General features: G+C 45.7%; 1 protein-coding gene across 1 annotated transcript in view; it reads right to left on the bottom strand.

Annotated features, from left to right (window-relative positions):
• The window catches only part of STAB2 (stabilin 2), an 805,158-nt gene that overhangs the window by 191,943 nt on the left and 590,431 nt on the right, over positions 1–22,784 (bottom strand). Inside the window, 6 exon segments of the mRNA XM_069228991.1 lie at positions 7,602–7,661; positions 16,027–16,161; positions 17,299–17,451; positions 17,543–17,626; positions 17,768–17,815; positions 19,466–19,585. Of these exon segments, the coding sequence (XP_069085092.1) occupies positions 7,602–7,661; positions 16,027–16,161; positions 17,299–17,451; positions 17,543–17,626; positions 17,768–17,815; positions 19,466–19,585 (600 nt within the window).

The following is a 22,784-nucleotide window of genomic DNA, read 5'->3' as shown; positions in this document are numbered from 1 at the left end:
GCTGCCAAGATAACATTGCAGACTTCGGGTGGAAGGGTAAAAGCTGTCAACTATTGCCGCTCAATCTCCACGGATGAAGGCGGAGGTTGGACAGGTTCAGGTGAAGAACCGTCCCCTGTTGCTGCCACAGAAGATCCGCCCGAAGAGACAGTCTGAGTGGAGGACCGATGGACAAGCACAATAGCTCTGGATACCACACTCTCCGTGCCCAGTCCGGAGCCACCAGGATGACTTGGGCCTGGTCGTTTGTGATTGTCTTGAGAACTCTTGGCAGAAGACGTATAGGTGGAAAGGCGTAAAGGAGGTCGGAGTTACACTCGAGACGAAAAGTGTCTCCGAACAAGTGCTGCCTTGAAAACTCCAACACGTAAAGCAGCTGACATTGTGCGCTCTCTGCAGAGGTGAACAGATCTAACCAAGGCTCTCCCCATTGCTGAAAGAGACCTTGCACCACCTCTGGACGGAGATGTCATTCGTGATCGGCTGTGCATCGACGGCTCAGTTCGTCTGCTCCGGCATTGAGGGAACCCACCAGGTGTTGAACCACCAGGGTAACACCCTGATGTTCCAGACATGTCCAGAGGCATAGTGCCTCCTGACAAAGGGTCCAGGACCCTACTCCGCCCTGTCTGTTGCAATACCACATGACGGTAGTATTGTCTGTGAACACCTGCACCACTTTCCCTTTGAGAGAGGGAAGGAATGCTTTCAACACAAGCCTGATCGCACGGAGCTCCAGCAGATTGATATGGAGCCCGACTCCGCTGGAGACCAGAGTCCTCTGATCTCAGCCTCTCCCATGTGGCCACCCCAACCCAGAAGTTACACATCTGTCACTAAAGAGAGATCTGGTTGGGGAAGGGAGAGGGGTCTGCCCTTCGGCACGTTTATAGTGAACACCAGCATGTGCAGGAGGTTCACCATAGTCTGAATGTGGGAGGGGACTTTCTGGGGCGAGTCTGCCTTCAACAGCCAGTCGTCGAGGAAGGGGAATACTGAAACCCCTAACCTGCGCAGATGAGCTGCAACCACCACCATCACTTTCATGAACACCTGAAAGTCGGTTGGAAGGCAGGATGGGGATGTGGAAATAAGCATCCTGCAAGTCCAACGCTACCATCCAGTCTCCTGGGTCCAAGGCAGACAGAACCTGAGCTAGAGTGAGCATTTTGAATTTCTCCTTCTTGAGGAAGTAGTTTAGGTCCCGAAGGTCTAGGATAGGACGTAAGCCCTTGTCCTTCTTTGGTATCAGAAATTAGGGGGAAATAACAACCACGACCTACTTCTGGCACAAGGACCTTTTCTATAGCTCCCTTGGCCAAGAGAGCTGCGACTTCCTGCCGGAGAAGCGCCAAAGGATCCTCCGGAAGGTGATTGAAGGATGGTGGCATGGGTAGTGGAGGAAATTCGAAAGGGAGGGAGTAGCCCTTTCGAACGATCTGCAAAACCCCCCTGTCCGTGGTAGTATGTTCCCAGTGAGGCAGGTGATGGCAAATCCTGCCACCAACTGGACGGGAGTGAGGGGATGGACTAGGAGGGTATGGAGGCTGCAGCAGGGGCAGAGGTGGACTGGACAGAGCTCTGGTTCCCTGTTCCACAGCCACGTGGGATTCAGCGTCCTCAGCCTCGCATAGGCTGACCAGCGTGCGAGGCATGGTGGCTGTGTGGAGGACGCGACAGGGAGCCCCTTCCGTGCCCACTTAAGGGGCGAAAATCAGACTGTGGTGAGCGAGGGGCCGAGAAAAGACCGAGGGACCGAGCCGTAGCCCAGGAATCCATGAATTTCTCCAAGGCCGAGTCCACTTTGTCTCCAAAGAGACGGGTGCCATCAAAGGGCATGTCCATGAGTGACTGTTGGACATCCCCCGAAAAACCAGAAGTACGTAACCAGGCGTGGCGTCGTAAGGCCACCATCGTAGCAACCGGTTTGCCCAGAGAGTCGGTCGTGTCCAGCCCCCAACGGATTGTGAACTTTGCTACATCTCTCCCATCGGCCACAGCTTGGGAGACAATAGCACGGGCCTCCTCCGGTTTCTGTGGCAGGACCACAAAGAGTGGGCATAGCAGCCCAAAAGGCATGTGGTGTTCACAGACCGCAGCGCAAGACTGGAGGAAGAAAACAACTTCTTCCCAAACTATTCCAGCCTTTTGGATTCCCTATCCGGGGGTGCGGAAGGGAATGCGCCCGAAGAAGCGGAAGCCTGGATAACAAGACTCTCAGGTGTGGGGTGTTGGGACAGGAATTTAGGGTCGTTTGTAGCGGGCCGATGGCGGCGTGCGATAGTCCTATTCACAGGAGGCCCTGTGTTGGGTTTGGACCATGTATCCAAAAGGACATCGGTGAGGGCTTCATTAAAAGGCAAAAGGGGCTCTGAAGTAAAAGCCCCAGGCTGAAGCACCTCCATCAGGAGATAGACCTGACCTCAACAGTGGGAAGCTGGAGACCAAGGACCTCAGCTGCCCTACTGACCACCATACCATAAGTAGCTCCCTCCGCCGTAGCCACGGTAGGAGGAGACAGCATGCCAGCGTCAGGAGAAGTATCCAGACCACTGTGTCACCCAATTCCTGAGTCCAGTCCATAGCAGGGTCATCCTGGTATTTATAAGGGTCCAGAGACCCCTCCAATTCCTTCCCCATATTCGTACCAATAAGAAAAAGGGTCAGAATCTGACCTGGGGCGAATAAGCCCAATCGAAGCCGAAGGTGGCGGCGGTTGACGCCTCTCCGAGTCGTCCAGGATAAGAATCAAGTCGACGTCGATAGTGGCTACCACCAACGTAGGGAGTGTCGATAATCGACCCGGCGCCGGGGAAGGCCTCAAAGGTGCGACTGATGCCAGTGAGGATCAGCGCACGGATCTTGAGGTGACCCCGGTGGCCAGAGCCGAAGGCCCGTCAGCCGAACCCCTTGGTCCCGAAGGCGCCGTATCGGGGTTGGACCTCCCAAATCTGAGGCGCATGGCCTCATAAAACTCCGGCTCTGGGAAACTCGGGGAAGCGCAGAGCTGACCCAGACGCAGGCTCCGAGGACAGAGGACCTTCCTCTCGAGCGAGACCGGGACCTACGCGGAGTCGAGTGCCAGGCCGCCATTAGCTTTAGGGACCGCTCCCTCAAAGCCTTCGAGTGCATGGCCCAGCACTCGGAGCACGACTTCGGGTCGTGGTCGTGCTCGAGACACCACAGACAAACTTGAGGAGGATCCGTCACCGACATCGTCCGATGACAGTCCTCGCATGACTTGAACCCGGTTTTCAAGGACATCCTCGATGCACCAAAGTGGCACAGAAAAAACTCAACAAAACGGTAAGAGGTAAGATAGTGGCAAAATTAGATCATTCTATTGCTCTATTTTGTGGTTGTGTGGTCGAGCAGTAGGCTGATCAGAGGGTAGTGTTAAGCATTTATTGTACACACACAGGCAATACATGAGGAACACACACTCAAAGACTTAACTCCAGACCAATAGTTTTTATATAGAAAAATATATTTTCTTAATTTATTTTAGAACCACAAGATTCAAGATTTGAAGTAAATACATAAAATGCAAGGTACTCCACATAGGTAAGTTAGGAACTTTGAGTTAGAGCAGTAACATACAAAGTTTTAGTTAAAATGGTAATAAGCTATTTTAAAAGTGGACACTGCAAAAATCAACCGTTCCTGGGGGAGGTAAGTAAGGTTAAGTTTCTGAGGTAAGTAAGGCACTTACAAGTTCAAGTTCCTGGGCATAGGCAGCCCACCGTTGGGGGTTCAAGGCAACCCCAAAGTCACTGCACCAGCAACACAGGGCCGGTCAGGTGCAGAGGGCAATTCAGGGCACAAAACACATAGGCGCCTATGGAGAACATGGGTGCTTCAGTTCCAGTCTGCCAACAGGTAAGTACCTGCGTCTTCGGAGGGCAGACCAGGGGGCTTTTGTAGAGCACTGGGTGGACACAAGTAAGCACACAGAGACACCTTCAGCGGCACAGGGGCGAACAGGTGCAGTGTGCAAAGCTGGCGTCAGGTTTTGAATAGGAATCAGTGGAGGGACCCGGTGGTACAGGGGGGCTTCTCTGGCCAGCCACCGACTGGGCTAGGCAGACGGTTGCCTGAGGGTCACTCCTGCACTGGAGTTCGGTTCCTTCTGGTCCTGGGGGCTGCGGGTGCAGTGCTTGGTCCAGGCGTCAGGCTCCTTTGTTCAGGCAGTTTCGGTCAGGGGGAGCCTCTGGATTCTGTCTGCATGTGTCGCTGTGGAGGTCCAGGGGGGTAGTCTTGGGTTACTCACGAGGTCGCAGTCACCTGGGAGTCCTCCCTGTAGTGTTGGTTCTCTAGAGCTCGAGCCGGGGGCGTCGGGTGCAGAGTGTGAAGTCTCACGCTTCCGGCGGGAAGAGTGAGTTCTTTAAAAGTTGCAAGAAAGTTGCAAAGTTGTTGCTGTTTTTGAACAGAGCCGCTGTTCACGGGAGTTTCTTGGTCCTTTGGGTTCAGGGCAGTCCTCTGAGGCTTCAGAGGTCGCTGGTCCCTGTCGGATGCGTCGCTGTGCAGGTTCTTTGAGTCTGGAGACAGGCAGGTAGGGCTGGGGCCAAGTCAGTTGTCATCTCCGTCGTCTCTGAAGGGCTTTCAAGTCAGCAGTCCTTCTTCTTTGTGTAGGTTGCAGGAATCTGATTTCCTGGGTTCTGGGGTGCCCCTAAGTACTAAATTTAGGGGTGTGTTTAGGTCAGGAGGATAGTAGCCAATGTCTACTGTCCTGGAGGGTGGCTACACCCTCTTTGTTCCTCCTCCCTGATGGGAGGGGGGCACATCCCTAATCCTATAGGGGGAATCCTCCAATCTCCAGATGGAGGATTTCTAAAGGCAGGGGTCACCTCAGCTCAGGACACCTTAGGGGCTGTCCTGACTGGTGGGTGACTCCTCCTTGTTTATCTCATTATCTCCTCCAGTCATGCCGCCAAAAGTGGGGGCGGTGGCTGGAGGGGCGGGCATCTCCACTAGCTGGGATGCCCTGGGGTGCTGTAAGAAAAGGCATGAGCCTTTGAGCCTCACCGCCAGGTGTTACAGTTCCTGCAGGGGGAGGTGAGAAGCACCTCCACCCAGTACAGGCTTTGTTCCTGGCCACAGAGTGACAAAGGCACTCTCCCCATGTGGCCAGAAACTCGTCTGGTTGTGGCAGGCTGGCAGAAACTGGTCAGCCTAGCACTAGGAGTCGGACCGGTATTCAGGGGGCATCTCTAAGATGCCCTCTGGGTGCATTTTACAATAAATCCCACACTGGCATCAGTGTGCATTTATTGTGCTGAGAAATTTGATACCAAACTTACCAGATTTCAGTGTAGCCATTATGAAACTGTGGAGTTCGTGTTTGACAAACTCACAGACCATATACTCTTTATGGCTGCCCTGCACTTACAATGTGTAAGGTTTTGCTTAGACACTGTAGGGGCATAGTGCTCATGCACTTATGCCCTCACCGGTGGTATAGTGCACCCTGCCTTAGGGCTGTAAGGCCTGCTAGTGGGGTGACTTACCTATGCCACAGGCAGTGTGAGGTGGGCTTGGCACTCTGAGGGGAGTGCCATGTCGACTTAGTCATTTTCTCCCCACCAGCACACACAAGCTGTGAGGCAGTGTGCATGTGCTGAGTGAGGGGTCCCCAGGGTGGCATAATACCTGCTGCAGCCCTTAGAGACCTTCCCTGACATCAGGGCCCTTGGTACCAGGGGTACCATTTACAAGGGTCTTATCTGGATGCCAGGGCTGTGCCAATTGTGGAAACAAAGGTACAGTTAGGGAAAGAACACTGGTGCTCGGGCCTGGTTAGCAGGGCCCCAGCACACTTTGAATCATAACTGGCATCAGCAGAAGGCAAAAAGTCAGGGGGTAAACATGCCAAGGAGGCATTTCCTTACGGTAGCTCTCTCCAAATCAGCGCGTAGCGTGGAAAGAAAATAAATGACGTCATTGCGCAAGGGCGGCGTCTATATACTACTCCTGACATCGTCACGGCGACCACGATGCCTACAACGCCCACGGAGTCGACCGGCGCCACCTACCGACACGCAAGGGTATTGCTCGAAGAAAAATCTCTGGATCCAGTCTGACGCCTGGGGAAAATTCTAAGGTAAGGAATCTGCAACTAGAAGTCTCTCTCAGATATAAATTGTCAAAGACTCAAACACTAAATTACATTTGATATCTTGATAAGAACTATAAGTAGGTAAGCATGATCACCCCTAACTTGTCATCTGCCGAGCAGCCATACGGGCTGCATGAGAAAAGGAAGCTTTGCAAGACTTCAGCCTTTAACCAGAACTAGGGGCACAGCCTCCTAGCCTCCCTGTAGGGAGAGGAAACATCACCAATGGCAACTAAGACCACCTACTCTGAAGCATCAGTTCCTGCCTGCTCACCAAGACCTGTGAGCCCATGAGGGAGATGAGCGATTTGGTGGAAGCAAGATCCAGAGAGGAGCCCAGGCATGTGGGCTTTTCCTGAGCAAGGTCTGAGGGACTGTGCTCGACTGATTGGGCTGTCACCCATGTGCAGTGTTGTGAGTTCCCGTCCCCGTTTGCCAGGAGGGACTGCCATGTGCTGAGGAAGTGTGTCACAATGACCGGGGGCATCGCCTATGTGCAGGAAGTTTCTGTGATCCCATATATCAGAAGGAGCCATGGAGGATACAACCTGAAGTTAGTGTGACTGCAGAGTGAGGTTCGTTGGAGAGCCCTCTTATGCCAAAATGAGCCGCTAAGGAAGCCAATAAAGATGCTAAGGCCAGAGTACGGATCATCGCTGGTGCCATGAATTTGCTGCTACATCCATGAAGGGATCTACCCAGACATGGGGGTTGTGCACCAAGGAGGCCGTAGCCCCACCGGAGCACGGAGACTGACCCTTTCCTGAGCAGGGAAGAAAAGGACTTACTGCATGTTTGCCAGAGCAACTCTGATCGTCAGAATGCTGGTAAGCTCAGCTCAGGAGAGAGAGCCAGCACCTGCCAAGAGCTGCACATGTGATCGCTTGCAGCCCGACTTTGCAGATCTGGGACAGGACCACAATGCACCCCTGGCAGATTTTGTTCTGCTAGGTTGGGTAAAGCTGAGAACTGGGCCTACTGGGCCCGGGAGGATATAGCATCTTTGGTTTTTGCAACCCTAATTGACTTTAAGTGACTACACCATATGAAATGAGTCTGAGAGAACTGTTATTGCTCTTTGAATGTTGTTTACCTTTGCATGTGTAGAATTAGAATTAAAATACTTCTTAAATACAAAATAAGCATTTCACTAAACATTTATTTATTGTGTGTACAGCTTGCACATTGAGTTATGAATGGTGTTCACTGACCTCTATCTACACTTCCCTCTGAGGGAGCCTTGACTGCTTGCACCATGCTACCCAGCTGATAGTCAGATGCAGAGGGGGGTGCTTGACCCAGTTGAGCAGGATCCATAGAAGAGTGGGCCATAGGACACCAGGAGTAAAAGGCCTCAACCACCTCGATTGGGCCCAGTAACCCGCATGTGCCCCGTTGCACCCCCCCCCCCCAAACAGGGTTCTGACAATGGTATAATACAAGATCTCTAAATATCAATTCAAATCACCAAAAGAAATCATGTTACCTGTAGCAGTTTGCTAAAAGTGGCATATCCATGTTTTTCAGCCAAAGTAGTGAGATTCTCCTGGAACAAAATAGAAATTCTTCTTTACTTTTCGACTACATATACTACAGAATCAATAAAGATGGCATACATTTTGACAGGAAACTGCAGTAGATCACATATATCTACACATTTTTCCATGTGGTTGAAGTAAAGGATATCCACACTCTACACACAAGAGAAATCACAGAACAGAAGCTTTATTGTAGAAGATGACAGATGGTCACAGGAACACAAGCGCACAGTAGTAGGCACATTTCCAACTGACTGGGATCCGTTGGGAACACTCCACTCTGAACTATGCACACAAGCCAAGAGAGCACCAGTAAACATTCCACATGATCAAGGATGTAACTGTGAGATACAAATGACATATTTAATGCATTCCTAATTTGAAATCATTATGAAGCTGTTGGTGAAAGTGCTGTAAGAGGGATAAGATATCACAATGAACAACAGTCCTGCTAAGTGTAGCTCAGGGCAGATGGTGCCATCACAAGTGCTGGTCAGCTGGGTCCATAGGTTGATGTTTATCAGAGTATACAGATGAAAAAGGCACTACCCTGCACCAGGAAGCTTAAAGAGGGCTAGAAAAAAAAGGTATGTATGTTTTAATTTTTCCAATATTTTTTTATCTGCACATATGAATGTGTATGCAGCACATATAGGACCTGATTATGAGTCTGGTGGAACTGAATTCCTGCCTAATCATAAATGGCTGAGTGCTCCTGCTTCTGGATTTGCTGGGTACGGGAACGCTGGACCCACTTTGACTACATGGAAATTCCAGCCCTTTCCCTCCAATACCTTCCCAGGGCTCCTCGATCGTACACCCCCGCCTCACATGGAAATACTGATACCATTTACACCTGCTAAGAGCCAGGGCCGGTTCTACGATTTGTGGGACCCTGGGCAGGATAGGAACATGAGAGGTCCCACTAATATGCATAAGATATAATATCACAGGAAGTGATATAATAGTCAGTGTCAATTGGCCATTAATTTTCTGGTATTATTGAAGCAGATTTGCAGGACGTTACTTATCTAGTGTGGATATCACTGGAATGGCTACAAATACAAATAATATCCCTAACAGAGGCCTATGACCGTTACCTTGCTGGAATGGAAACAAGCGAACCTGAAACAGGAGAGACACTCTGATGGGACATAATAAAACGGAATCACATGAACATAGGCAGTGACTGTGACTAGATTGATGACCTGATGTTTTAGGGTGGAGGGGAAATGCGCAGAACTGTTTACCGTATACGACCGCCTAAACACGTCAAGTGATTGATAAGTTTGCAGCAAGATGAATACTTTGTTATGTTATAAATGACTATACTAAAATATAAATAAAGATTTTAAAAAAAAAATAATAATAATAACCCTAACAAAATAAGTAGAAATATTTTAAAGCTCTATTATGTGGAAATACAACACATCATCAAACTGGGTTGAGAAGCTAAAATAGGTCTCTTCCAAGCCAATATTTTTATTCTGATGTTTCCAGATTAGTGCATGATTAAAATTCCAAGACAGATTGTCCCAGAGCTATACAGCCGGTCTTTCGGTGAGTCCTCAATCCTCCCATTGTGCCAGGGAAGTTCAAAGTTAAGGCATTTGGTTTTAGCAGACATGGGGCATCAGCACAAAGGGATACATGATGGTTCAGGTAAGTGACCTGCAAATGCTACAGCAAACAAAAGAAAGCACTGATTGCATAAGATGATAGGATAAAACAACACAGATGACATGCACAGGTGAGGTGACTAATATATTGTCAGGCAGGAGCACCAAGGCTGGGACACACCCACAAACTGAACACCTAATCACAGCGATTGCTCTCAAGCTCCATTTTCAAGAGATGCAAATGGCATAACTAACTTCAAGCTATAAAGATGAAAAGGCTAAAAAGGGACAGCAATTTATATCACAGGCAAAAACTGCTGAAAGTTATACTGGGAACCAGTCATTAAGCAGACCAGTAGTAAATTAAAGCAACAAAACAAGAAGGATTTATTGTAGCAGATTCAGTGCAGTTGTGCCCTACAGGGGAGGTGGTGTTTACCCTTCAAAATAAAGCTGCCATAATCCCTGAGATTTGCAGTCTTGAAGATTTTAAGTAACATGTCCGTAACATGTGAGAAGACACTTGCCAGATTGCGGAGAGTCCAGACTCATGTTGCTTGACCCATAGTTAGCCTAAATAGTCATAACCAGATTGCACCTGTCCCTATGTAAATCGATTGGATCTTGGTTAAAGAGATGATTGAATGTAAGACCCTTAAAAAGTATTTCCAAGTTACTCACTATTCACAAGTTATTCCAGTCATGCCCCAGGCTACCTAATTATACACTTTCAGTTCTTCCAATCGACAATACAAAATGTGTCTCCTCGAACCTACTGGCCACCTACTCACATAGGCTCAATGACTGGTTGATTACTCCAGGTGTATTGATGCATTTTATGGAATGACCCCCACACTCCTCAGTTCAGAGCCCCTCCACAGCCCCCTTCTCCTCCCAATGAAGGCCAATTCTAACAGTGCTGTTGAAAAACAGCAATTTCCCCAGGCCTCACTGTCACTCCTTGAGGTTTGGGACCATTTGTTGTGGGGAAAAAAAAACACATATCATCCTGTGCATGCCTAGGTTTGTCCATTGTCATTCTGCACTTGTCAGTGATCCAGCTGTATTTGTAAGCATGGCAGATGGACCCTATGCAGGAGCACAGTATATGTTGTATTTTTATACACTTTGGGACACTAACTAGTGTGTAGCAGATATGGCTCTAGTTTGTTGGACAGTTAGTAACAAATGATGCACTGGACAACATTTGGGGGCAGATGCCTAATAGGCCTTCAAACTACTTTTACAAGATATTTGGGCTTCTTCACTTTCCCCTTTCCTAGGGTGTTTTGTTAAACTACACCAAATGGTGCAGTTTATGTACATTTCTTTAGTTATTGGTCTATTGAAAGAGATGAATGAAAATTCAACACCAAGAGGGTATCCTGGTGCTAAGGGATTTCCAAAGGAAATGCAGAAGGTACTAATGTAGAGAAAGGCCAGTTTTTTCCAGAAGATTTAAAATACGCTGTAGCTCAAGACAGAGAGAGATTTCCAGTCCTGTGTGGCTAGAAAGAAGGATCTGCTTCCAATATTTTCCCTCCTAATTTTAGGATGGCACAGGAGCACGGCTGTCACAGAGTTTAGGATTCTGGAATAAATGTAAGAAATAATATGGTGCTCAGGAAAGAGGGGGGCCCTTTTTATGCACTGCAGAATGGCAAATGGATAGAATGTTTGGTAATGGGAAACCGCAGAAAGGTGAATAGAAAATGATACAGCATCTGGGGCAACCTCAGATAAGAATCCTAATACTGTTTTTAGTGTTCCGAAGGGTACTAAATGCAAATGTTGGGAACTCTAAGACAGGAAATATTTGTGTGATCTGATTATGAGAAAATAATTGCCTGTACAACAGGCTTGAGGCAGTGACTGGGTGAAAATGCATAGTTTTGTGTTGCTTACGGATGTAGTAAGTAGATGACACACTGTTCAGACAAGGAGAGAAGATGTTGGAAAATAAATCCAAGATTTGTTTGCTGACTCAACCAAGGTGGTTGATAGGTTTAGCTCCACATTACACCAAAGAGAACTGTATATGGTACCTGGTCCCTTAAAAATGAGGACTTCTAATGTTTTGCTATAATGTTTTGATGTATTTGTCTTTATCCGAAAAGCAAGTGATTTTGTGCAAGTCCAAAATTGTTTCCTTGGGTAGAGACCAGATTATCATTGAATGGAATTATTATTTAGATATTAGTATACATAGAGCATCAGCAAGAAACCAAGGATTGAATGAATAAGGCTAACTGGGAAAGATAAAGAATAAGGCTAAGGAATTCCCCGGAATTCCACAAGTCACAGGTTTAGAACATCACCAAAATTTCAGGGGAGGGGAAGGATGGCTTGAGACCTCTTACATAGGATAAAGGTAAGCCAAGAGAATACCTTAAATTATAGGTTGTACCAGTTGATTCATAAGCACTGGATGGAAAACTGACACATGACACTATAAATAAATAATTTCAAGGCTGCTCTAACTTCCTGATCAAGAATCAGACACAAACCTTCTGACGCAGCACGATATGCTACTTCCAACTCATGGAACGGTCAGAAGTCAACTGGCAAGTGGTCAGTAAGTACATTAATTTCTATGGAGCAGATTTGGGGTTGTCTTCTTTTTCAAGGATTTTGGAGAATGAGGGTTTAATGCGAAGGTCTGGAAGATTAAGAGTACACAGAGAGCAGGCTGAAATTTCGCTGACATGGTGCAGATGGTTCAAGATCACAATCCTTTGTGAAGGATGACACACAACCCAAACTAAGACAAAACTTTCTACATGGAGAATAAAAAGACAGGGAATTGCAAACTTCGGATGAGGGCTCAATGTACTTAGCAACACATGCTAGTTTAAAGACATTTTTAACCACTCAATCATATTAGTATTTTCTGCACATTCTGCCCACTTACATCAACCTATTTCCTCTATGCTTTACTTTCTACTTCACCTCTTGTCCAGCCTATTACCTTATCTTGATGGTTCTGCCCCTCTTACATCCACCACACTCGCAAGCTCTCCTCCTAACATCTCATCTCTCCTCAAGCCTTCTACCTTTTCTCACTGGCTCTGCCATTCTTACATCCATATTTCCTCTCCATTCTTCCATGCTCTACTCTTTGCCTCTCATCTTTCCACCTAGCCTCTCATATTCTCTTGTGGGTTCTGCTTCTTTTACATACTCATCTCCCTATCCTGCCGTACTCTTCACCTCTCAACTCTCCACTCAATCTTTATCTTTTCTGCTGGATCTGCCATCCTAAACCCAGCTATGCCTTTTCTGTCTCCCCTTCCCTTTTATCTTCTCTTGCTGTTTCTGCCCCCGTTGCTTTCACCTCTTCTCTTCCTCCTTCACATCCTTCTCTTGCTGATCCTCCTCTTCTTACATCGAACTCTACCTCCCTGATCTACTCTTCATCTCTCATCACACACCAAGCCTTTAACTTTCAATTGCTGGTTCTGCACATCTAACATCCACCTTCCACTCCCCTCTACCTCTTCATCCAACCTCTTACTATATCTTTATGGGTTTTCTCTCTTTCATCCACTTCTCTCTCGTCTCTCTTGCCACTCAGCGTATGCCCTCTTCCTGGTTCTGCCTCTCTTATAGACATGCCTCTTATTTATGTACTACCTTCACTGCTCATTTCTCCCCCACCTCATTTTTCTTCACTGGTCTGCCCCATTTATGTCTTCTGTCCATTTTAATCCTCCTGAACAATGTAATCGTTTCTCACTGTTTTGTCCCTCTTACACTACCTCTTCCTCTTCATGCTCTATTTTTTTTCTCATCTCTTCCCCAGCCTCTAACCTAATTTTGAGGATTCTGCCCCTCTTATATCGGTCTTTCTGGTATCTCCAGCTTTGCTGCATCTCTTTCTTATATCCACCTCTTTCCTCCATGCTGTACACTTCACCTCATACTCATACCTCTTACTTTTCTCACTGATTCTGCCCTTCTATATCCAGCTCTCACCATTCCCTCCCTCTTCTCTTCGAAAGGTTTCTTGATCTGCCTCTCTTACATCTGCATCCCCCATCCTTCACCTCTCATTTTTCCTCCAGCCTCTGAACTTTTTTTGCTGGTCTGTCGCCTTTACGTCCACCTTTCCTCTTTGACCCCCTGCCTCTTACGTTGTCTCACTTTTTCTGCCTCTCTTACAACCACTTCTCACTTCCAGGCGCTACACTTCACCTTATCCCTCCCAGTGTCTCTTACCTTTCTCACTGATTTTGCCCCTATTATATTCACCTCTTACCTACCTGGTGTACACTTCACCTCCCATCTCTCCCCAGCCTCTTGTTGGTTAGACCTCTCTAAATTTTATCTCTTCTCTGCCTCTTTCCCCCAGCCTCTTACCTGCTCTTGCTTGTTTGCTTGGCCCACCCTCTTATATCCATCTCTCACCATCCCCTCTCCATGCCACTTAAGTTATCCTGATGGTTCTGCCTTTCTTACATCTACCTCTTCTATGAAAGCACTGCGTTTCACCTTTCATCTTCAACTTTGTTCACTGGTTCTGCCCCCTTTATGTTCAACTCTCTATTTTCCCTATCCTCTTCTCTCTGGTTCTGCGTATCTTACATCTACACCTCCCCTCCATGTTCTACTATTCATGTTTTAGCTCTCTCTCACCTCTATCCTCTATTTTCTAGTTCTGCTCCTCTAGCTTCCTCCTCTCCCCTACATTTGCTGCTACTCATCACTCGTCTCCCACTGCCTCTTACCTTGCTTTAGCTCTTGGGCCAGATGATGACACAAGCACCTGTAGCACAGATGGACCCTCAACACTTCAGGGGGGCCCCATTCAGCCTAGGGCTAGTTATTACCTGTGAGACGTGGCAGACTGGGAGCCATCATCATATTCTGCAGGGGGGGGTCGCATCATTTTGCATTACATCAGTGCTCTTGTGTTGCTTTACATCTATCTCTCGCTTTCCACTCTCCCCAAGCCTCTTACATTTCTGTGTAGATTCTGTCCCTCTTACATTCCTCTCTTTTGCATGCTATTCCTTTACCTCATCAAGGCTCTTCCCTTCTCTCGCCACTTTTGCCCTTACATACACATGACTCATTTCCTGTCCTTTGTGTAGTTTTGTGCCATAGCGGGAACTGGGGGTTCCTGGCCTGGGGCAAACCGGATTATGCAAGGAGGGCTCCAAATGTGCCCTTCAAAGCAGTCTGGTGGTGCTCAGAGGCCACCCCACCCCACCCCAGAGACACCTATTTCAAACAGAGAGATAGTCACACCCCTCCCTTGCAGGAAATCCTTTGTTCTACCTCCCCCTGCTTGAGTTAGGCTTATCAGCAGGAGGGCAGAGCAGTGCCTGGGGTCAGCAGCAACGTGGACCGACAGCCAGACCCCGTAAGGCTTCACATGCAGAACTGGGGGATCTTCTAAGGAACCCCCAAAGTACATGGGATCATGCAACTAGCACAGGAATTGGTGTAGTTGTGTGATTTCAACATGTTTAATACCAAACATGCCTAAGTTTGGAGAAGCCATTACGGATTTGGACCATTCTCCACTACATACCTTAAGATGGCTTCCCCACACCTACAAAGCCCAAGTAATGGAGCCTGTGGTGTGTAGGGGTACCCTGCTCATTCAGAGGCACCCTCACACTTAGGGACATGCACCCTGCCCTTGGGCTGAAGGGCCTACCAGAGGGGTGAATTACAGTGTCTAAGAGCAGTGACCATGATATAAGGCAAGCCTTATATCTGAAGTAAAAGGTGCATGCGCCACTTCACACAGGCTGCAATGGCAGGCCTGCAGACACAGTTTGCATTGGCTCCCATGGGTGGCATAATATATGCTGCAGCCCATGTGAGTGCCCTGGTGTACCAATGCCCTGGGTATCTAAGTACCATATATTAGGGACTTACATGGGTGCACCAGTATGCCAATTGTGGAGTGTAAACTTTTACCAGCAACCATAATTAGAGGAGAGAGCACAGACACTGGGGTCCTGATTAGCAGGATCCCAGTGCACTACAGTCTAAACACACAGACACCAGACAAAAAATGGGGGCAACTATGTCAGAAAGATGCTACTTTCCTGCAATCGTCACAAGTGATAAAAAGAATTAGTGAGCATGTGTCTATGATGATCATAGGTGTATATAAATTAAATCGATGATGGTCCTTTCAGTCAACCCTGTGTCAATTCTACCCTAATGTAGGTACTAGACAAGGACTCGTAATTTGCCCTTTTCACCAACAAAAGACAAATCTTTCCCAAACTTCCAACTAGCATGCAATCAGTAATTCTTCTATGTTTAACATATAGCCACCTCATCAAATAATATTCCCTCAACATTGCTTAGCAAAGTGTATGTTCATTACGAAACCGTGCAAAATATTTATATATGTATAATTATTATATTATTCATCATTATTTCACACTCAAAGGCTTCAGGACAGCATGTGTTTTTTTTCCAAAATCTTTGCAATAGTTACGTAGAATTAGCGAGAAGTACTACTATAACAGTGGAGGAACTCAAACTGTGGTGTTGCATATTGTTGTAAACTGACACTATAACAGCAAAGGTCTATTTCACACCACTGCACACACTGTAAAATGCACTATATGTTATCAGGGTGTACTGCATCTCAAAATCTGATTACATGGTTATAGTGGGATCCATGTTCATAATTAGTGTGAATGTCTAGAGCAAGATTGAAACACAATAGTAACATGGTCATGGAAGACGGCTGTGCAACAATATAGTGTGTGGCTAACTTACATACCCGCACACTGTAGGATATCTTCTTAGGTACGATCAGACTTGGAGGAACCAGAACTCGATCAATAACATGTATGATACCATTTAGGCAGATAACATCGCTGGAAATTATATTGGCGCCGTTCAGATAAGTAGAATTCTGTATGGGAATACAAAAGTTGAAATGGTCACTTGCACAGAGGCTAGAGAAGTAGGTAAAAGGACAGCTGATTCACATTGCTATTGTTTCTTCCATTGACGAAGAGCGGTTATAATTGTTTTCACTGGAACTGTTTCTCTACCATGATTGCTGCTTTCCCTACACATTTGAGATGATTTGATATACACAATTCTAACTTTCCAAACAAGGAACACATGATAACTGTGAGCTTCTGCTGGAGCAAAGAACTGACTGATAAAGAGTTAGAACAGAATATAAATCCAAATCCTCATTATGAAAAGAGCCAAGTTTCATAGGACTACTACGCTCAAGATAATATCCAGGCACCATGGACAACTCAGATAGAATTCTGAAATTTTACAAGCCGGACCCAACATGCTTGAGGTTTATAAAGGGAACTTGAATCGGTCAATGAAAGTTTAAAGAAGCCAATCGGCCTCCAGGAATTACAAGTAAGTAACACAGACCTGTACGCCAGGCCAGCTGGGATGTGGCATAGTCAGCTCTCCTGCATGGGATGCGACTGACTCTGTCTCACGATTTTCTGATAAATCTTCAAATAGCACTTTTCAGCCAGCCTGCCTCGTTTTCTTCTAACCAAAGACCTGAGACATCCAGCTGGCATGTAAACAGTTTCGCAGATGAGGTGCAATATATACACACAGACCATCTTCACCAACTCCGCTTGCGATTGTATGTGTGGCATTGGAAGACGTTACACGTGAGTGAGACTGCTTCAAGTCTAGCCACATTTTCAAAGGCAATGGCCAAGCTAGAGTTTTAATTTCTCTGTAGGCCAATAATACGCTAAGTGTTTATTTTGCGAGTGAACTCCCATGTAGATCTCAATCACTGGTCTGCACGCCGCCCCTTGAGTTTCCCTTTTCCCAATGTCTATGCCCTGACAGTTACTTTACACAAACCGGCAAGCTCCTGTATCCACTGCAAAGACTTCCTGTTACATACCGTACCTGTAACTTAGACTGTGCTGTTTGTCTACTCTGGAAAAGACTGTTAGGAAGTGTGTCATATCTGCGCTAGGGAGGCAGGCAGCTTACGTGTTACACCTGTGAGTCGGAGCAAGTGATCTCTTCCCGCAGTCCTTTCCATTTTTACCTGCGATTGGGAGTGCGTGATCTTGATCGAGTCTCCTTGCAGAGTCCTGACTGAGGTCATCCCCATCAATTCACTGCGAAGCAGCTGGTCACAGCCTACGATATGATACCGCAGGACCTGCGCCAGGACTCCTTTCAGAATCCACTCCCTCAGCTAAAAAACAACAGGATACAGGAATGGTCGGCATCAGCAAATCATCTGGTTTCCATTACTTAAGAGGATTCTGTTACCTTCTTTTCCTCACCTCTGGTTCCCTTTTCATTGCCTCGGAGCTGGGCACGAACGCCGTGTACGGTCCGGCTCCGGCGAGTTCCCTCATACTAGCAGCCTGAATTGGTGAGGAAGGGGCTACAGTTAATACACCACTTGTGATGACTTGCAGAATAAAAAGGCTCGTCATCGCTCACCCCGTGATAGGCTGAGTTAGCTGGCGAGGGTTCTACACATTAGATTCTCACAATGCCCTTACCTGCATTTTATAGAAAAACTGTGATACATTTCCGATCCGGAGAAGTTCCTACAGCCAACAGAAATGGGGAGAACATCAAAAATATTTCTTAACATGATCTAACAAATTACAAAAAATAAATAAATCCCCATGTCTCTTCTCCTGATGCAAAGTTGAAAACAGTAAACAAATGATAGAAATGTTAATTGTTGAAAACAACTGCTCCGTGTGTTCTCTGCTTCCTTTTTAGACAGTGTTTAGTCTGTAGAGTGCAGCAGGTGCAATGGCACCGGGGCCCAGGGATATGTGGGTGTCAGTTCAATCCAAAAACGGTTTTATCTAGAAGTGGATAAGCCAACATATTAACTGAGCGAGCGCTGTCAGAGCCAAACCAACAAACTGTCTCAGACCTTAGAGTCCGAGCAAGAGCCCTTAAATTATTTGCAATCTAAACCATACAATATATCGCATAAAATACAACAAAGGTTCTATAAAATTAAAAAAAGTGTATTTATTTAACATTTGGAAACGTTGACATTAATATGTCACATTATAGCACTGCACTTAGAAGTACCTATTAAGAGTGAGAGTTTTTAAACATGAACCATTAGTGAACTAAGAAAGCATGTAAACCCTGTACTGGCCATGATTACTACAGAGCAACATTATAGTCTATTAAATCAAACAAAATAGGTATTTGGACAACTAGGATTCTGAACTCACACATTTTAAAGTGCTTTCTTATACGATAATGAGGAAAAAAAGAGTTTTGGTGAAATACAATATTTGCCTAAGATCATACAATTTAACAGGGAAGCCAGGATTTATCAAGGTTTTCTGGTTATAATTTGTGCAAATAAACCAGTAAATAGGTATCGCTCTGTAATTCTTTATTTTAAGACTTTTTTTTTTTTTTTTTACCTTGAGGCATATTACTGCAATTTTTATAGATCACAAACGTATACTGCTTTACATGAGCACCAGTTACATTACACTTTCACTTTTTATAGGCATGGGGAGACTAAGGGATTTGCTCAGAGCCACAGTATGTTGCACTGATGCTGAGACTTGAACCTTGCTCCCCAGTACCGAAGATGGCAGCGTTAGCCCAAGGCCTGATCCTGGGTGGAAGGAGGGATAGAGGCACAAGCCATAGGCTTGGCCTATGACAGACGAAACCTATTGGGTTTGTTGGTGCTTGCTATCTGGCCAGGAAGGAAATCCCCGATTCGGAACATGCACAATCTATTAACTTGAAGCTTTTGTAATAACTTGATATTTGGAAATCCCTTCCATTTCTGCAGATTGCTGACATTCTACGTATTTCCACTGGTCTTCCCGTCTCCCAGATGGCTGGACTTGAGCTGTTTTAGCAGCTCTTTTCGTTATATCTTTAAGTATTTTTTCAATTGATAGTACAGCGCTCCATTGCCCTTCTGGGTGAGGGAGAAACTTTATAAATATCATAAATACAAAAAGGTTTAATAGGTCTGTAGTTTAGCGCCATATGCAACAGATGATCTGTGACACACGTTAGTTAGTTTGCTTCATTAAACAGAGGGAGAGTCTATTAAGTTTTCTCTGGGTCAAGCAGTTTTCGAAGCAGAAGGACGCATACCAACGTCGACTGAGAAGAGTCGAATATAGTTTCCAGAGCCTAGATGTTACCTCCACCTTGGCATGTGTTTTACTGATGGTGCGGGTGTGAATATACAGTACCTCGTATATAGTCCCTCTGCAAGTGAATCCGTCTCCGACAAAGCGATCTTTGCAGGTGCACTCTCTTTCTCCTGGTCCAGTGTTGTTGCACTTTGCAAACGGACTGCAGCCCCCATAAAGCTAAGAGTTTTGAAGTAAACAAACAACAACATTAGAAAGCAAGCTTCGTGGACAAAACCATTTTCCAACCCTTACCGAACAGCTTTCAATTCGAGTTATCTTTCAATTTTATAATGCCCAGTCTTACTTGAAATAGTGTTTCGCCGTACAAAGTGAACCCAAGCAAATCCACCCTGCAAGCAACCGTTCTCTCCAGCATGAAAAGCGCCTTCATTTAGTAATTGTATTGTAGTTTGCCCCACTGAAACAGAGCTGTGTTTTTCCGAGATGTAAATGAGTAGCAACACCTGCTATGGTGATGTGTAACTCCATTCTTTGCAGCTCCTCCTACCCTCTTTCAGTATTCTGCTTTTTAACATCCAAAGATTTTCCAGACAACATTGCATTTACATAAGGAGCTTGTCCAATCCAGTGGTCAAAGTAGGGGGATCTGTGGGGCACGACCCATAATTTTTAACTTTAGAAAAACAGTTCCCCTGCTTTTTTGTGAAAAGACAACTGTCCCTGGACGGTTAATTCCGGGAGTTGAAATGTGTCAGCTGAAGTGTCAGGAAGGGAGTCTGGTGTGCTGTGAAACTGAGGGAGGGGCAGGCAGTTAAACAAGCCTTCTTGTCAGGGTGCCAACTTGCCTGAAAGAAATGTAAATGTGCACTAGTCACGTGCAAATGTAAAGGGTGATTGGACGATGGAATCACTTGAAGCTTCACGGGTACTGTAAGGGAGCTACCAGCTACAGTGTGAAGTGTGTGAGTTTAAAAAACAGTTATTAAAAAATATCCACTACGTACAGTCTGCAAAAAATCTATAGCTTGGAAAAACTTTATCTTAAACTTTTTTAAGCAATTTGTAGCAGTCTCTCTTATACTGTGTGTAATGTAAGCTTAAAATAATGACTTACATGTTCATAGTGCTTTCTGTCACAGTCTGGGACCTTGAAGCATTAAACATACACAGGTCACTATTCTTCACTGCACCACCCAGGGTCCAATTCTGTGGCTTTCTGGGTAAAGTGTATTAACTAATAAAGTGTGATAGCGCATTTCCCATATTTATTTTTCATTCACACAGCACTTTATTTTATATGGAGTTACATGAAGGTGAAAGACTGAAAAAAAATACAGTGGCCTCATTTACAAGCCCTTTGCGCCACCGCTGCATCATTTTTTTTGATGCAGCGATGGCACTAGCAGTGTACTACATTGCTCCATATTTACAAACTGACGCATTGGGCCCAATGCGTCAGTTTGTAAAGCCCTGAATCACGTTATACCTGCGCCAGGTATAATGTATGCAAAGTAGGCGTTCCCACGGGAAAAGCCATGCAGAACTAATGCAGTGAAATTTAAAACATTTCACTATCATTCTGCGACTTCACTGCGACTTTAACTGCCTGCTAAGAGCAAATTGGCTCAGGGCTTTTCCCTAGGGGGAACCCCTCGCATTGCTGGAGTTGCATCAGTTTAACAATGCTACTCCAGCAATGCATGAGTTTAGCGCCAGCAGATGCGTCAGAATTTCTGACTCATCTGTGAAAACATGTGCCATGGAGCTCTGTGTTGTAAATACAGCACAACAATGGCGTTGTTAGGGGATGTTAGGGAAGCGCAAGAAATCTGATGCATCGATTTCCATTTCATACTTTTACAATTTGTGGCAAAATGGAGATAAGGTGATTTGTCCTGAATCATCAACCATACAATTACTTGGTTAAGAGCTCCAGCCCGGATTAGAACCAAAATCGGAATCCAAGATCTGCAAATTAGTCAACTGCCTACAAATTCACAACTAACTTCAAGTGGAAGAGATGAAATCAGAGTCTTACACTGAACAGGTCTTCATCAAAGCCATAGTCAACTTGAGGTTGAAATTTGATGAACATTAGGCCATTGATACTCAGGTCAAGCGAATGGTGTCCTCTTGCTTTAAACACTCCCTAAAGAAAATCTTATGCATCATCCAGGTGGTGGCATGGAAAACTATCCACATTGCATTGATATCTTAGGTCCTAGACTGGTCTATTATAACGCCCTATACCTTAATATTAATCAGGGCTCCCTAACTAAACTGCAAACAATACAGAATGTTGCCACCTGTCTTATTCTCGACATCCCTAAATATAGACTGCCCCTCTTATTCTTCACATCCCTAAACACAGACAGATGTTAAAGGAGATGAAAAAATTGCACTGGCTCCAGTAAGACAAAGAATTTACTTCAAAGCTCTTTGTGTTGCTCTTCAAGCATTGCATAGTCAGGGGTCACACTTTTTAGGTCTACGTTTCAGTGGCATTGCCCTGTTAGACAGCTGTGATCTACCCAGAGCAGACAACTATTAGTACCTAGATTCCATAGATCAAGATGGGGAGGCAGGTGGTTGGTCTACACCACTCTCGGACTTTAGAATTCCCTTTCTTGCCATGATTAAGGACTAGATAACCATCTCTCTTTCAGGAACAGTCTGAAAACATGGCTCTTCTCTGGATAAAATTGTACCTTCGTGTTTCTGGCATCTATGCTCTCTAGTTCCTCATAAGGGCTGTTATGGTTCTCTTAGTGCCTTGGCACCTCCGGGTATTTGTGTGCTTTACAATTTTATTTCATTTCATTTGCCTGTGTGTGCATGCCTGCCTGTGTCTCTGTTTGTGAGTGCCTACTTCTACTCTATTCTATTCATGCGTACCTTTCTGCTCATCAGCGTTTGCGCCCCTGAGCATATGGGTATTTCTCTGTTTTTGTGTGCTTGCATTTCTGAGGCTTTGTGTATCTTGACTTTTGTGCCTTTTTCTATGTACGTTCCTGTGCACGTTTGCTTGCTTCATTATTTTTCGTTTGCTTGTATGAGTGCATGCCTGTTATTTTCACGCCTGTGTATTTGCAACAGCTGCAGTTTGAGTCTTTTTATCCATGCACATTTGTGCCTCAACGTATCCCTGTTATTGTGAGTCTTGGTCCGTTGTGTGCATTTATGTTTCTGTGTTTCTCTGTAGGGGAATATCCATGTGGATAAGGCTATGTTTCTCCGCCTATTTTCCTTTCTGTGGAAACATGCATGTGCCTGTATGTCGTTGCATGAGTCTATGTCTCGAGCATGTGGTTATGTTTTTTTGTATCCTTGTCTCACTGTGCTTCGATAGCAGCTCAATGCACCTCTGTCTCTGTGCACAAGGCCTTGACCTATGTGGCTCTGTGCTTGCTTGTGT

The sequence above is a fragment of the Pleurodeles waltl genome, chromosome 4_1 (assembly GCF_031143425.1).
Source record: "Pleurodeles waltl isolate 20211129_DDA chromosome 4_1, aPleWal1.hap1.20221129, whole genome shotgun sequence".
NCBI lineage: Eukaryota > Metazoa > Chordata > Amphibia > Caudata > Salamandridae > Pleurodeles > Pleurodeles waltl.
The sequence above is the reverse complement of the archived record's forward strand: the minus strand, read 5'-3'. Positions and strand labels throughout refer to the sequence as shown.